Raw genomic sequence first — 17,548 nt, 5'->3', positions numbered from 1 at the left:
ACATCCCCATAGAGGGGTCTCCCCCTGGTGCAGGTGGGTTGGACAGAACAGCATCCCTCCCAGTAACACTCACCTGCGATGCCACATATGTCTCACTGTCCGATTCAGCACCTGAATTATAGAGGTTTGGGGAGGTGCACCCAGAGACACCCGTGGACAGTATGATCTGCAGGAGGATTGGGTTTTCACCCACTACCACCCCACGTCCTCCACTGGTGCTCGGTTGTGGCTGAGATTCCTCCTGGGTCTGCACCATCTCCTCCACCTCAACAGCATCAAGTGCCTCATCACCTGCAAAGACATGAAAGACAAGAAATGGAAACCGGCATGAGCACCATAGCACACACATAGGCCTGACAAGCCAGAGATCCAGTACATGAATTACACATGTCCCACATGACTATAATCCTGGCATGCATGCACTGTCAATGAGTTTGAAGGGGAGGCAAAAAGCAGACACTGAGGACTCCAAGATGGAAATGCAACACATTTGATGCATGCTGGATTGCACTGGCATCACACATTAGCCTGTGAGTGGCATGTCCAATACACATACATGACACATGCCAGCACACAGATGGCATGTAGCATAGCCATGGTACATTTGACAAGTACAGCCATATGTTAGTGAATGAGTACTGTTACCCACCCATATGAGATGGACATGATGAGATGAAAAATGCAAAATAGTGTGACAAAATACGCATGTGCCACGCACTGCAACACATCCAGTGTACAATTATACAGTGATGGCAGGCAGATGGATACATCAATGGTTGGTCACTTCAACATGACAGGAAACAACAATCATTTTCCACATTCAAACAGGCCGCAAAAATGAATCTGAGCAGGCACTTACTCAATCAGCCTGAATGGTCAAATCATTCCCATAACATGGTAATAAATGTGGGAAATTGGACAGAAGCATGTCACATATGTGGCATTAGGGCAGAAAAATGTGTTGCAAAAATGGGAGGATTGAAACAATCAGGCTGAATGAACACTGAAAATTCCGAACAATGTTGTTGCAAGATGACATTTCAAGGGCAACTGCAGTAATGTTGTGCTAATTGGCCACTGTGGTCAGAAGGGATACTGTCATACCCAAATGCAAGGCCGGTGTATGGTTTGGAGGAAGCACATGGGTGACCCATACCACTCATGAGTACACACCCTCACCTGGCACTCAATCATAACACCCAAGCAACATACACATGGATTACACACATATGCATGGGCACTCACCGGACAATGCTTCATAATCTGGTAGGAACCCCCACGCCTTGGATCTGTTCCTCTGTGACGAAGGTTCCAGCAACAGACTCATGTTCAGTGAGTTGGTCGTCCTCTGGTGGAGACCCACCGCCAGTCACCAGAGTAGAGGCATGATTGGAAGCCTGCTTGTTCTTTGCTCTGCGTAGCAGGTCATTCCACCGCTTGTAGCAATAATCAGCTGTGCGCCACACAAATCCAAGTGCACTAATGTGGTCCGCGATGGTCTGCCAGTGGGCCCTACGTTGAGCAGGCGTAGTCTTGCAGCCTGCAGTCACCACCATTTCATAGGCCACAAGTGTATCAAGTTCGGCGTCATTGAAGCTAGAGTGTGTAGCCGTGTCTGGGGTCTCAGCCTGTAGTACAAAAGCACCCTTCTTCTTCTTCTTGTAAGGTGGTGCGGATCCTGAGTGGCTTACGCCGCTCTGGTCAGTAGGGGCAGAAGAGCAGGTGGACTGGGTACTTGAAGCCTGTAAAGGCACAATGACCAAAGGTGCTGGTGCAGGCATTGGCTGCAGGGTGATGGTGGCAGGGCCAACATCGGTGTGATGGACCTGGACCGACACTGTCCCGGCTGGGAGACTCGGAGCTGGGGTGGATTGAGCTGCAGCTGCCCTTGCAGCCTCCCCACCCTGGCTACTTGGGGCAGCAGATGACATTGCTGCCCCAGATCCACGTGGCCTGGTGACAGCAACTTTCACCGCCACACGTGGCTTAGACTTGGTGACCTGGAAGTCAGCCTGGGAGTCATCCGGTGCCGGTTCTGTTGACAAAATTGGCCGGACCAACAAGGGCTGAGCTGGGATGGTGTCAGCTATGTTTCCCACAACCATTTTGGGGGGCGCATAAGTGGCCCTGATTGGTCCTCCACACACTGGGCTCTAGGGGCATCCTGCAAATCCTGGCCACGTCCCCTACCCCGACCACCACACCCACCTCTTTGAGATCGGCCACCTTTGCCTCCCTTACTGCTTGGTCGCCTCCCAACCATGGCACTGATGTTGTTGTGCGTATGGGAGTTGCAGTAAACAATTGTCCGGGGTAATTGGGGTGAAAGGGGTAGGGTACTAGATGGAATTCATACCCTAGTGCTCTAGCAAGGCTGTCTGTGACCCCTGGGGGAAGATGACGGGTGACGCAACGCACAGGCACCCCTAAAACAAAAGTACACGTGCACGCAACCCCCGGTAGACCAGGTGCGTGGAAAAATGAACCCGCACTACGCTGTGGCACCCAGAAACACAAAAATAAGCGTACGCGTGTTACACGCAGCCTACAATGAGCTCTGAAGGGGTACGCGACACACGGGGGCAACCACAGTTGAAAAGTATATGCGCGACTCACCGTCTGCCTTGAAAAAGAACTTGAAAAAGACGCGCCAAAAGAAGAAAAGAACGCAGTCTGAGGAAACGGGGAGTACCAACTGGAAACGTTGTGAAGTAATCGCATGTGAACCGACAAGAAGTACAAAATTCACCCACTCGCTCTCCACAAAAAGCACGTACAAGAAAATTGCGTCCTACGCGTACCTTTTAAGCCAGCCCACACGTGCGACATCACTTACGCGCGTACGCGCTATGGCCCTTTCCTCCAATTACACGCAGTCACACCCGGATGTGCAGTTTTTTCATGTGCTGAATCACTATGCACCCGTCACGAGGGAAACGCCCGCGCGCGTAACGTCACAGACGTGCTTACGCGCTAAGGGCGTTTCCTCGAATTACACGCTGACGTGCACTTTTTTCACGTGCCAAATCACTCCGTATCAAGCTGGCCACGTGAAAACACACGGAAGACCACGCTCCTGCCCAAAAGGCCATTTTCCTGCCTCAAGAGCCCAAAGCACGCTCCCACCTGCCATCTGCTGCTGCCTGCCTGCTGCCCACGTGCCCTGCTATTTGGTGCCTGCACATCAGCCATCTGCAGGGGTCCAGTTGCTGTGTCCACCCCTGCTGGAACAGAAGACTCCCGACTGGGATACCATCGCTCCAGAGCCCAGCCCTAGGACCCACTTGCTCACACCCACGCCTGCCTCCGGGGTCGCCATGTCGGGGCAAACCCCATGCAAGACCACTGGCGGCCCCCAGCCAGAGAGGCAGAGGGCCACCAGCTTCAGTGAGGATGAAGTTGGTGTCCTGGTGGAGCATGTCCTGGGGCATTATGATGCCCTCTTCACACCACCGCGCCCCGACAAGGAAGGACGGGATAGGATCTGGGAGGACGCCGTGGTTGCCATCAACGGGGAGGGGGTGGTAACCCGCGACATCAAGCACGTCAAGAAGCGCTGGGAGGACCTCAGATCCAGGACCCTCACCAAGGCCTGGCACCTCGTGAAGGGAGAGGATGCAAAGGGGTACCAGGTCCACCTGAGCAACATCCAGATGAGGGTCCTGGAACGCCTAAGCCCAGCGCTCCACGCCCAGATCCTTCGGAGGAAGACCCATCTGGAGTCGAGCAGTAAGTGTCCATGCATTGCTGTGTGAAACGGGACATGTTGCAGTGTGCTGGTAGTCAGCTACTTGCATGTATGTGTAACATAGGCCATGTATGGATGTGTGTACGCCGGGACATCATGGTAGTGCCCTGATGCTTGTGTTCTATGTCTCCCTCTATGTAGCGTCGAGTGAAGAAGAGGGCAGAGACGGTGCTGTGGAGCCAAGCGGTGGGGATGCCTCCACCGGGCGGCGACGCAAGGCCCAGCCACCCTCCCAGGAATTGGCATCATCCAGGAGCGAGGGGACTGGTGCTGTGTCTGCCACTACGGCTGTAGCGGAAGGGCCGGGTGAGCCCCCACAGGGGCTTGCAATGGCGGAAGACGGTGCAGAGACATCCAGGTTGGTGGTCTCCACAGAGGAGGAGGAGCCCGCTACTGAGCCGCACATGGGGCCTGGTGGAGGTAGTACCACTGGTGCAAGTGGTGCAGTCCAGGGTCAGGAGGCAGCACAGGTCACCGCGGAGGGGCTTGTGCATGTCGCTGTCCCTGACCCTGTGACTACACCACCATGCACCAGCAGGGATGCCCCGTCCCAGGCCCGTCCGCAGGTAGGGGGGAGGCCCACGTCATCTGGCTCTCCACTACCTGCGGACGAGGGGACCCCTGACCGTATGCACTCCGTCCTGATTGGTGTCGCGTTGCGCACACGTGACACTCGTGATGACGTGCGTGCTTCCTGGGGGGAGCACACACGCCATCACGAAGAGCTGCGTGGCAACGTGACACTGTAGCAAGGGGCCATGGTCGGTGGGTTCATACATGTGTCCCGCACTCTGGCGGACCTCTCCTCCTCTGTGGAGACTATGCGCCAGTCGTTCTCCCTGCCGTCTTCCGGCCAGGATTCCACCAGGGCCCCCTGTGGACCTGGTCTGACCAACAGTCAGCTTGATGGAGATCCCATCCCTGCCACAGTCGTGAGTCGGCGGTCCAGCAGGGGTGGACACCCCAACAACTGGAGACCAGCAGATGGAGGATGTGCAGGCATCATCGGACAGGGCACATGGACAGCAGCAGCAGGCTCTAGGTGGGAGCAATGATGGCTCGGGGCCATCAACATCAGAGGGGCAGGCATCGGCCAGAGGGCAGGGGGGCCCTGGAATGGGTGTGTCTTCCGTGTGGCGGCGGTTGGGCCAGCGTATAGTTGCGGAGCGGCGGCAGGCGGAAGAGGCTCGGCTCACCATGGTCAGGGCGGAATTCTCAATGCGTCGGGCGTTGAGGCGGGCTGAATGCCTCGAGGCAACTCGCAGGGAGTTGGAGGTGGACATGGCGTTATCCCTGCGAGACCTCGGGGCCAGGACAGAGTCCCGCCTCCAGGACATCGACATGGAGTTTGATGATGCCCTGGCCCGCAAGATCACAGAGTGAGCCACAGGACTTGCCCGCCGCCATTGTATATAGTTAGTTAGTGGTAGGTTTCATTTCTGTTTTTATTTATTTTGGGGTGCTTGGACAATGCCCTACCCGTTTGTATATAGTTATTAAATAGGTAGGTTTTTTTGTAGGTTTCATTTGGGTTGTTGGGCTCATGGACCCTGGATTTTGGAATTGTATATAGTTCAATAATGGTTTGGATTTAATTTTTTTTTACATTTCTTACCATGGAGCAATGGATTTTTTTTTTCTTTTGGATCTTGTTTGATGGAGGAGCCCTTTGGAGAAATGTTCATTTGGATTTATTTTGATGCAGCAATCATGTATTTTCTTTCTTTTTGGACATGTAGCCTTTTGTTTATTTTTGGATTGTTTGAGTTTCTTCCATTTCCTTGCTTTTATTTGTAATACATTTTGGTTTCTTACTTCATTTGTATGGCATTCTCTCATTGGTTTCAGGCATGTCACGATGTGGGTTTTCACATTCACTGGCACCCATTGTGTGTGTGTGACGGACATGTGTTGATGTACATACTTGCCATTTGGGTTGTATCATGTAATGGCCATTTCAATGTGGGGTGGATGTGATAACTGTTTGGTTCTTTGGGCAGGGGTGGGGTGCCGTGGAATTTGGGTGGCCATAAGGGCCATGATTGTGGATCATGATGACGGTTTGGGGGGGACATGTGTCAGGGCCTGCTGGCAGGTGCCCGTCACTGCTGGGTGGGGGTGTGCAGGGGGACATGAGTCGGGGCCTGGGTGGATGGGTGCAGGGGGACATGAGTCAGGGCCTGCTGGCAGGTGCCTGTCACTGCTGGGTGGGGGGGGGGTGCAGGGGGACATGAGTCTGGGCCTGCTGGCAGGTGCCCATCACTGGTGGGTGGGTGAGTGAGTGGGTGGGGGCGACATGTGTCGGGGCCTGCTGGCAGGTGCCTGTCACTGCTGGGTGGGGGGGGGGTGCAGGGGGACATGAGTCTGGGCCTGCTGGCAGGTGCCGGTCACTGCTGGGTGGGGGGTGCAGGGGGACATGAATCGGTGCTCACTTGTGCATTGTGACTGTGGCCTGGATGGGGGGCATGGCCAGGGTGGATGGGCTGCCTGCGGGGCATGGCCAGGGGTGCACGGTAGTTCCCTGTGGTGTGGGCTGTCTGCAGGCCCTGGGGAGGGTGGTGAGGGCTCACCTGGGAGGACACTCACTGCCAAATCACGTTGGGGCACCCCAGTCATACACGTAGCCTGCTCAGCCAAGCCCTATCGCATGTGATACTCCCCGCGAACCCCAGTCATACACGTACCCCCTTGGCCAAGGCCTATCCCGTGTGAAGCTCCCCGCGTACCCCCCAAATACACATACCCTGCTCGCAAAGGGCCTACTGCATTTGAAACTCCCCGCGAACCCCAGTTATACACGTACCCCGCTCGCACAGGGCCTACCGCGTGTGAATCTCCCCGTGTATCCCCCAAATACACGTACCCTGCTTGCACAGGGCCTATCGCGTGTGAAACTCCCCCTTAACCCCAGTCATACACGTACCCCGCTCGGCCAACGCCTATCGCATGTGAAACTCCCTGCGAACCCCAGTCATACACGTACCCCGCTCTGCCAAGGCCTATCGCGTGTGAAACTCCCCGCGTAACCCCCAAATACACGTACCCTGTTCGCACAGGGCCTACCGCGTGTGAAACTCCCTGCGAACCCCAGTCATACACGTACCCCGCTCGGCCAAGGCCTATCGCGTGTGATAATTCCAGCGCACCCCAGGAATACACATTCTCCGCTCGGTGTTTGCTGTGTAACGGCCCTGTAAGGTAGCGGCCCAGTGAGCTGGTCCAGGGTTAGCGCAGCCCTTTGCGCTGCATTGGGGATTTTGATGGCTTTTCCTTGCACAAGGGGCGTTCTTGGGGGCATAACTGGCGCTGTGGGATGTTCTTTGCACCAGGGCTCATTTTGCCTTTGGAATTCCATGAATATGCGGTGCGCCAGAATGCTGTTTAGCGCACACGGCTGGTGCACGCTGGCGCACGATCCCTCTCTGCGCTGGTCGCATGCGCTGCCTCTGCGCTGAAATCTATGAATTACCCTGTATAACTTTTAGCCAAGGTGACAGTTCCTCCTATAATTCACTCACAAACTCTTCCACCTCCTCATGGCATAATCGACTAGCCTAAATTTTCCCAAATCTTCGCGTGGGCTCTTAGCGAGTGCTAGTTCCAGAACGGACCTGTAAAAACCAGGTGTGGTGATTATCAGTGGTGTTTGTGAGCCCCCTAATATATGTTTCCACCAAGCTTCTGCCGTAACTGTCTTGTAGTCAGTTAGAAAGTGACCAAACCGACGTGTCCTTTGCTCAGAGAAAAAAGGGCAAATGGTGAAGAGATGCATGAGTGTTTCTTTCATGTCCACTTTGTTGCACTACATGAGGAGCTTTTGGATTTAGTGGGATCTCGGGCTGCGATAATTTCCCTGTATTGCATACATTGAAACAAATTCTCATGAATGTTGCACGTAGCCCTGGATTTGGGCATCTTTTTAGATATGGCTTAATCCATCCCAGTTTTCTAGTTTCTGCTGCAAAATCCTGGTGTTTAAACTTAGCTATTTACTCTATTGTGGTTACCTTTATTCAGTCCTTTTGTCTATGTTTTTTCTTTATTGTGCCTGGAGTAAGGAGCAAGGAGTAAGTCACCCAGTTGACTTTCCAGAACCACAAGTAATGTTTCACACTTTTACCCATGTCAATATTGTAGGGTTCGTGCCTTACGGCAATCCCTGCTGAATCCCTTCCAACATTGATACTGTCGAATTGCTCTGATATTTGGCGTATTAGCTCAGTTTCTTCCATTGAGCTGCCATTAACAAAAACAGCCTTCTGTTAAGGCCCACCATTTGGGTAATAGGTTAAGAAGTACTTCGGATCCGTAGGTTAGAGTCAGAATTACCTTCACTTTGTAAAACTCTAATATGGGAACCAATGAATATTTACAATGTTTCCTGTTCAAGATCAGCGCTTGGCTCGCCAGTGTCTTTACTTTGAGTTCCAGTGATTTGGCAGCATGGGTTTCTGTGCTGCTACTGGAGATAGTCATTCACAAATATTTAAATAACAAAATCTTTGCAATTTCGTTGGCATTCAGGTACCATTTAAATTTCTTCTTTTTCCGCCTCAGTGCCCTTTTTTAGGATAAGGATTTTCATTATTTTTGTGTTGATTTCTAGGTTATTCATTTCTGCATACCTCTGGAGACCATTTAGGTTGACTTTGGAGACCTATTTCAGTGGGTTCATAGTGACTGTTTCGACAGTCATAGTTTTGAATGACAAAAGTTCCAACATAAAAGTGTCGAAAAAAAAAGTTTGTTTTCTTTTTTTCTTTTCTTTTTTCATGGGGGGTCCCCCCAACCTCTGTTTTTTTTTAAACACTTATTTTACCATACAAACTTAAAATAAACCCTTTAATATAAAAAAATACATTAGAAACTTTTTTTTTCGAAACTTTTGTTTCAGAATATTTGTCATTCTAAACTATTGTTTCAAAACTTTTACTGGACAAATTTCAGTGTAGTCTAAAAGAACAAGGTCATTGGCATACAGTAGATGGGTTACTTTCATTGAGCCCTCTTTAGGTGTAAAACTACGGATGGAGTTCATATGTTCTTCCAGATCGGTGATGTAGAAGTTATAGAGGGCCGGGGACAGGGCACAACCTTGTTTCACTCCTCTGTGTGTATAAATTGTCACTAAATAGGCCAGCGGTGTTAAGTCACACTGATGAAGTATTAGAATACAGAGTTTTTATTTGATCTAGCAGATCAGCTGGGCACTTTTTCTCTGCCAATTATTGCCATAATCGGTTTCTGTTATTGCTGTCCAAGGCCTACGAGAAGTCGACAAACGCCAGGTGTAATTATGTATTTGACAGTAAGGTTCAGCCATAGGATCAATTCTTTTTGCAACAGAGAGGCGTAGAGTTTACCCATAACATCAAGGAGGGCTATTGGTCTATAGTTCGCCGGCTCTGATCTATGTCTGTTTTTTTAATATGGGGATTACATGAGTGGTCTACCTAGGTGCCGGGATCTGTTTTTTACTAAAGATGTTTTGAATTATAGCATCCAAAATTAGCCCATTGAGCTGGGTTTTCTTTCAGTGCCTGATTCGATATCCTGCCTGGGCCTGGTGCTCTTGAGGGGCTCAGTCTTTTTATGAAAAGAATCCGGTCTGCCTGATCATACGTTAAATGCCACGACTCAGCCAACTTCTCCCCCGACGGTAGCTCCTGCTCAAGCTCTACAAAGAGCTTGGTATAGAAAGCTATCCATGATGCTTTAGTCACCCCCGATGACTGGAGATGATGTTGGCGATCCTTTAGCGATCTAATTAAGGACCACATATGTGCCGTCTTTTTCCCTTGTAGGGAAGCCAGCAGTACTTCTGTGTCTTTTTGTACTAGTGCGTTTCTGATTGATACACCAGGATCTGTAATGTGATTTCGCTTGTTTAACGTCAACTCATGTGAAGTAGTCGGGAATTTCCTCAGAAACGTTATAGTTTGTCTCGTTTCTTTCCGTTTTTGTGACAGTTCGTTGTCAATGAAGATGTTCTGGGTTTTGGCTAACATTCTTATGATTCCTCTTGCTTCAGTAAATAGACAGCAAATTTGTATAACCCGCCCCCGTGGCACCACTATCAGTATTCAGTTTTTCACTTGCTTTAATCAGTGTTCAGGCCACTTGGTCAATCCTCTCAGCATTCATTTTCAATCGGTTTCCTGTGCCAATCACTTCTACTGCAACCAAAGATGTCCATGGGCTGTCAGAGCAGGTGTCAGCCCAAGTTAGTTTCAGCGAGTTATGGCCGCTTTTCTCAAATGGAATAACTTCCAGGCACTTAAAGCTCGAGTTCAGGTCTCTGGTAATGAAAATGTAGTCTATTACAAAAGAAGATACGATCCTCTTCCATGTTGCATGGCAAATCACATCATGCTCAAAGTATCCATTTGTCATGTGCATATCACGGCTCTGCATCAAGTCGTGAAAAAGGCGTATCCTCAGGTGCTCCAGATCGCCTTTCGTTCTTGTTGGTTGCTTTTGTTTGATGGTAGCTGAATAGGGAATATTGAAATTGCCACATAGATTGATGAATTTTCGTAGCTATAGCCCACATCGATGGCCTCTGCTATTTGGTCTCTCATAATATTAGGATCCACTTCCATTACGCTCCAGTATATATTAATGAGAGATAAGTGCCTTTGAAACAAGGGGCTTTTCGTTGATCGTTTATGCGTCTTTCTGAGTATGGTGTATTGTAAATAGGGGCTCATGTCGTAACCTGCTTGTGTGTTAGAGTGATAAGCCCTGCTCTTGGTCTTCCTATGGCTCCTCTCAGTGCTGGGTTCACCACGGCTGTGAAACCATAAAGCACTGGTTCCTCTTTCAGCCAGGTCTCCTGGAGACATATGAAATCCAGCCCGTTCCACGGTGAAGCTTCTTTCTGGCTTAGGTGCGCAAACCCCCTTGTGTTCCATGAAACGAGAATGCGATCCTTTGCATCAGCCTTTGGTGTAGTTCTTTGCTAATCCTTCTTCTTCCAGGCTAAGGCTCCTGGTAGCCATGTCCAGTCATCTTCAGGCATTTTTAGCTCGACCATAGATGTTTATTTTGCCTCGAATTATCGCGTAATAGAATCTGTATCTCGGTTAATCGTAAAAAAGTAAGGTTGAGCTTGTTCCTCTTAAATAATGTATCTGCAAAAGTAATTCTCCTTGATGAATTGCTTAGTCCCTTAGTATGGTCTCTTCTCATCGAGGCTTCGCTGCTTAGGATAGCGCAGCGCTTCTCATAATCCCTCTACTGCTTAGTCTTCTGATCAACACCTTGGATCGTTCTCCTCTTAACAATCTGTGCGATTGGTTTCTTTTTTGACAGTTATGTTAGGTCAAAGCTCATAGCCAAAAAATTTGAAGCCGCTGACATTAGCAGATTTTTAACCGCCAGTGAGTTCAGATGTATGTGAATCAGATCAGCTCTTTCTTCTCTCCTGAATTCATTTATTGTGATCTCTTCAGTGGAGATGTGTTTAAGGGATGTTATACAGTGACACAATATAACCACGTTCTGTCTGTTTATAATAAGACCATCCCCTTTGTCAATCACTCTTTCCAGTCTTACACATTGTGCATGTTCTTTCCGGGGGATGTCCTCCGATTTGATTAGGGTAGATTTTTTATTATCCTTCTCCGACCCATCTTGCTGTCTCGATAGCTTGCTGGCCCGAGGGTTAATGTGCCATCTGGGCTTTTCTTGGCTTCCAATTCTAAACGATTTCCTAGTTTTAGATGTTCTATCTTCTTTCCATAAAATTTGAACTCGATCAGAGGTAAAATGCGTTGGACATTTAACCTGTTTTTTAGAGCACTTAGATGGAGGAGAGGCATTGTTTATTGTTCCCTTTTTCGTTTGAAATGTGTTAATGAACTGTTTCCGTTTTCCTGATAAGGTTAGAAATTGGGAAGCCCTGTGGGAGTTTAGCTGACTAGAACCCTCCTGATTTTGCAAGGGTTTTTCTAGGGCGGCTGATGAGGCCGGGCATCGCTTAAGATACACATTGATGTATCCACGTCCCTTGGGGGAGGAATGTCTTCTTCGGCCTCTTCAAATGAATAGGTCGATAGTTCCATGAGGCTATTGTTCTCCCTTTGTTGTGATGGCGTTAATTCTTCATTTCCCATTAGGAAGACTTTCTCACTTTGAATAGCATTAGACACGTAGTGCCTGTTATTTGGGGCCTGTCGTTTAGCCTCTTTAATTGGAAAACAGTTTTTTAATGAAGTTTCTGGTGTTATTCCCAGGTCGCTGTAGGGTTGATTCCACAATCAGTAATGTTTGCAGCTTTTGTTTTTTTCCAAAAAGGGGATAAATCAATTTAAAAAGGGGATAAATCAATTTTTTTTTTTTACTAAGACTCCTAGTCGTGGAAGGTCTCGTCAGGTCACCCGCCTGCAGGTCTGTCATCCGCTCTTCATGCTGGGTGAGTGGAAGCAGAGGATTGAGGGCAGAAGCCTGGGCTTCTCTAAAGGTCGTCTGTTCCGTGTCCTTTGTTAGATGAACGACTGAGGTAGTCGATCTTACAGGTGATTTTGCTTGGACAACCCCTGATAAATCCGCCATATGATTTGCATTACAGTGAACCTCTGGCAAATGTATCTAGATCAGGGGTCCACAAAACTCCTGTGGGGGATTGATACTTCCCTGTTGAGCTGCTCCCTCCTTCGTGATGAGGTACCCTTCCAACAAAAATCATTTTGGTATGTAACATTGCCAGCAGGGTCGTATGATCAGTTATCCCTCCAGGCTGCCGTCACTGGAGTCGGAGGGATAGAAATGCTTACCTACAATGGCCGTCAATCAACTGCTATGCTGCAGTGGGTCCACCATTTCCTTAGACGTGCAGCAATCAGTTGAGGAGCGGGTGGCAGTGAGGCGAAAACTATGCAGACTAGCTGCGCAATTCATTGGAGTGAGGCCCTCTGGCAGATCCTTCCTTCCTGTTTTTTTGGCCATAGTAGCGTAGAAAGGACCGGCAGTCGGTACTGCCACTCATGACAGATGGTTGACTGCCGAGTGACTGGATTCGACGCCGGACTCCACGCAGGTGCTCCGCGCATGGTCCAGGGGATGGTGGAAGCAACTACTTTAACCGGCAGCCGGCAGCAAACACGTAGTTCAGTGCAGTAGGGCGTTCAATCTCCAAGGGTCAAACAAACCTGGGTATAATTTTTCAAACCATTACCTTGGCAGCGACCATGCCGGAAGCATGGACTCAATCCATTATTGTCCCGATATTTTTAAGAAGGGGCAAGCATGGCTCCCTGCTAACTGTAGGCCCATTGCACTTTTAGATATCCCGTCTAAAATCTATGCAAGCATAGTTTTGAGCGAGTTATCATGGGCCTCTGGTGCAGGTAGATTGGACCCGCTTCAAACAGGCTTCAGAAGGGGACAGGCAGGAATGCCAACATCTTTATCCTGGGGATGCTTAAAACTGAAGTGAGGTTGAAGTCGAGGCCCGACTATATGGCGTTTATTTTGCCATGGCTTTTGATAGCATAAATCGATCTTGTTTATGGTCAAATGGGGTTGTCTTACCCATCTATTAGCGATTCTCATTGCTTTACACTCTAATACTATTAAAGTACGCCTCAACGCACAGTGTAAATTGTCAGTACTGATTATGACTAATTGTGGACTGAAGCAAGGCTGTGCACTGGCCCTTCTATTCTTTAGCCACTTTATCTCGGATCTGGATGAGATCTTTCAAGGTATCCGTAGCTTCTTGCCAAGCTTGGCAGATACTAGTTTGGACTATTTACTTTATGCAGACGATCTAGTTCTGTTTGATTATACCCCAATGGGGTTGCAAAACAAGCTTGGCTAAGTGTGCTGATCTGAACCATCTAAGTATCAATATAAGAAAATCTGAAATATTGACATTCAGACCAGGGATGAAGAAGAAATATAACAATTTTTGCTTTAGTATCAACAGTACACCCTTAGAAAAGGTGTCGAACTTCTGTTATCTGGGTGGCAGATTACAGGAGCTACATAACAAAATGGAGTTTCGAAAATACCATTGTTCCAAAATGCTGATGCTGGCTACTCAAGCTTGTGCGATGAACCAGAAGTTTGGTCATTTCTCCCAGAGCCCAGTATTGAAATATTATAAAGCTAAGGTTTTACCATCCATTACATATGGGGGTGAGAATTGGGGTCTTCCAACTTTACTGGATTGCGATGCTGTGGAAGGTATGTTCTGGAGGAAGGTACTATGCCTCCCTAATGGTGTTTCTGCAGCAGTCATACGATATGAGTTAGGCCTTTCTTCCATAGAATTGCATCTCGTTTGGAAGAATCTGCCTCTATTGAGAAATATACTCTGTGCTAGAGAAGGCTCTGTATGGTGGCTGCTAAAGCAATTGCTGCAGAAGAAGTTCTGGCCTGCTCTAAATGCCTGGGTAATTGAGTGTTACTTGATTTGTGAAAGGTATGGAATATCGAAAGAAACAGTTTGCCAGAATCTGACTAGACTAAAAAGGAGACTCAGTGAATGGGACCGGATTGACACAAACAGTAAGGTCAGAACATATCGTTTATATGCTGACCTACTGGTTGTCAGACCACTTGGAATTTGCCCAGAATATCGGATTGTCACCTAGCAGATTATGTCAGTCTAGGGCAATGAGGCTGCGGTTAAATCTGATTTATACAAAAGAAATTCTGGGTGCCAGGAATAAAGTCCCTAGATCCTCGAGCTTGTGTCGCTTTTGCACAGTGGCAGAAGAGGTTGAAACTCTGTGTCACATGCTGCTGCATTGTAGAACCTTAGAGGAAAGGCGTATGTTTTATTTTGGCAACCTTATCCATCATTATACCTAGCTCAATACGGAAAGAGTGTGGCAGTTGATTATGAATTCTCATGGTCATAATAAATGGATGGTCGCAGCTATTCACTTTTTAAAGGAAATTCTGGAACTTGGTGAACGAGTAACTCAAATGTTTACATTGCTGTTTAGTTCAGTTTTTGGTTATGGTATCTATTTCAGTTCTTCTTGTAATGTAATGGATTAAGGTATTAATGCAATGTACTGTAATAATGTTATGCTTTTATCTGTATGCTTTTGTTAAAGGTTACTTTGTTAACCAAATAACAATTAAAAAACAATTGGTTACACAGCAATGATGCAATGCTGTAAAGACTCAAACATTAAATTCCATGTGACAAATATATGTGTCATTGAACCCTTTAAAAGCAAGAACTGCATGTATGTTTTATTTGCTAGCAAAGATGTCTCATTTATCTTTCTGATATATAATCTGACTTTTCTCTTTTGCAGATTGTTCCCTACTTTGGTCTAATGTTCAGCACCTTTGAATTTTGTAAGCGGATCTGTCTCTATAGAAATGGTTACATCGTATCGCCTTTAAATTACCAGCCGGCCCCAGGTGTAGACCAGAGTTTGCAACCGCAGGAACTAAGGGAATTAAGAAGATTTGTCAGGACAGAAAATGTAGAAGCCAGGAAGTCGACTCTGAATAATTGAAGATGAGATCTGTAAGCACATCATACGCTCACGCCTGGGACACCTTTTCAGGCAAGGGGCCCTAAAGGAAAAAGAATCGCCTGGACGACTCCTACAAAAAGCAATGTCTGCACTTTGCAGAGCAGGTGACAGTATTTTGTATTAGCTCGTCAAATAAGTTGTCGTTGCTGAAACCTTTTAGATAAAAGGATCAATTGTTTTACAACAGCAACATCATGACACTTAAATTATAACATTGTGGTTATGGTTCAGCTGCTTAATATATAGGACACATCCTAAATATGGTTCAACATCTGGTTCAACATCCCAAATTGTCGGATTTGCTGCCAAGCTACAATTTATATGGTTCAGGTCTCGGTGCCTCCTTGACATGAGAGCACTCAATAAGCATCTGTGGATCGTAAAACAAAATGGGGGGGAAGGGTCTGCAATGTAAGCCTAAAGAAATGTTTCATTTCTTAAAAGAAATCAATACTTCCCAGCAGGGCTGTTCCAATGAAAAGAACTGTTATTAGTTAAATGCTCAAAAAAGCCGTTTTGCAGGTAACATTTCAAAAACTAAACTACTGGAAATATTTTTTTTGTGGTCTTGAATCCGTGGGACTGAATGGCTATTCTATTCCAATATCATATTTAGCCCATTACTAGCGGATGACAAGCTCCCAAGTGTGTTCTTTCTTCCAAAACCTGAAGTGCTAATGTTATAGTTTTAGTGGTATGTAGCCATTTTGTGAAAGTGAGAAACCAGGCAATTCTGAGTGGGATAAGTTTGAGGAAAGTGTATGCACCTACAGAACCATAAAAAGCGAATGCTTTGGTCAGGAACACCTCAACAGATAAAGGGTTAGTATGTGATCCCATGGGCATAACCTAACAGTATTCAGTGGATCTTTACTTTGTGCTCCACCAGCTGCCATGGGACACCTGTTATAAGGAACTCATGGATGGCCTCTGTTTGCGGAATATGGGTTGTTGAATATGCTTATCTATTCAACACTCCAACTGTTTTTCAACAAAGTTCAGTATTTCGCAGCATCATTTCTACGTATGTGGTTGTAACTTATTGACTTTGTCTGTTAAAACCGAAAGGGTGTATAATTATGCACCAAATATGTATGTCTGATTTAAGGTTAATTTCCAACGTGGATCAGTTTTTTTAAAAAGAGCATCTTGAAAAAGAACCTGTTCATATAGTTTGTTGACAAAAAAGCAGGATTAAGAGAAACATTTTAAAACTTATTCCATTATGCCAATTGTTCATCACTAACAGGTTTTAACTATTGTCCTGTTAATTCTTGATGGTTTGTTTTTAATGTAGCTCTGTCTCGCAAATTGATGTAACAAAAACCATGTTATATTGTACTTTTGAATTAAGCCCTATACAAATACCTTTTATTGGTGTAACATGTACATTTTGAAGCCATGTACAGTCAGAGATTTTACTTAAGACACAATAATGTCTACAACTGGACGAAAATGTTTTTATCTGCCTTTTTGTCAATTTTGTATCTCTCCTGAATTATACAATTAAAACAAATAGGTGAACAAAGTTCTAACTAGAGAGAGTTACTTTATCATTATAGGTTGAAGAATGCAAAATTGTAATATGCCTTACAATCTTTATACTGTAAAAAATGCTGTATGGCTGGTCTTAAAGACACTGTCCATTGAAACATTTGTAGAAAATCAATTTTGCACAAAATGTGGCAACATCCAGATGCTAATTTTTACATACATCTTGCATCAAGAACGGTTGCTTTAAGTCTGTAGTGTTTTGTATTTTTCAGCTCTCAGAAGGCAGATATTTGCACACGTTTTATGGACACCCGTTGTGTCTACCCTGCTGTAACCCAGTAGCTGTGATATTAACAATGTGTCCGTTCCTGGAAGCACATTGTCTGCACAGTGGAAAGGTTCATTTGTTCTGAGAACTAGTTAAGCCTCATATCTATTCCAAAATTGTGCTATAAAGAATACCAGCTTCGTATACTTGATGTTAAATTGAAACTGATCAAAGAAAAAACTGAACAATTGAGTTATACAGTTGATATATTCTGTGTGCCTGATAAATGGGACAAGGAAGTTCCAAACTCCTTAACCTTTCAGTTTATGTATTCTAGCCACAAATTGAGTCCAGGAAATAAAATGAAGTCTAATTCATGTGACTGCCCAACGCTGCCTGATTTGGCATACATTGGCCTGCAACTCCTTTTTTAATATTACTTGGTTGGCCCTTGAATATGTTGAGGTCACACTGTCCAGTAAGTTGGCCTTAAAGCCAAAAAAGGAAAGGGTTTAGAGGCGGGTGGGATGT

At 46.7% G+C, this 17,548-nt stretch overlaps 1 protein-coding gene across 1 annotated transcript in view; it reads left to right on the top strand.

Moving 5' to 3' along the window:
• The window catches only part of SLC25A43 (solute carrier family 25 member 43), a 368,163-nt gene extending 351,380 nt beyond the window's left edge, over positions 1-16,783 (top strand). The window contains exon 5 of the mRNA XM_069612712.1: positions 15,028-16,783. Within this exon, the coding sequence (XP_069468813.1) occupies positions 15,028-15,234 (207 nt within the window). The 3' untranslated portion in view covers positions 15,235-16,783. The remainder of the gene's footprint in view (positions 1-15,027) is intronic.
• The last annotated feature ends 765 nt before the right edge of the window (positions 16,784-17,548 follow it).

This window comes from Ambystoma mexicanum, chromosome 5p, assembly GCF_040938575.1.
Source record: "Ambystoma mexicanum isolate Mex_15411 chromosome 5p, UKY_AmexF1_1, whole genome shotgun sequence".
NCBI classification, from domain to species: domain Eukaryota; kingdom Metazoa; phylum Chordata; class Amphibia; order Caudata; family Ambystomatidae; genus Ambystoma; species Ambystoma mexicanum.
The sequence above is the reverse complement of the archived record's forward strand: the minus strand, read 5'-3'. Positions and strand labels throughout refer to the sequence as shown.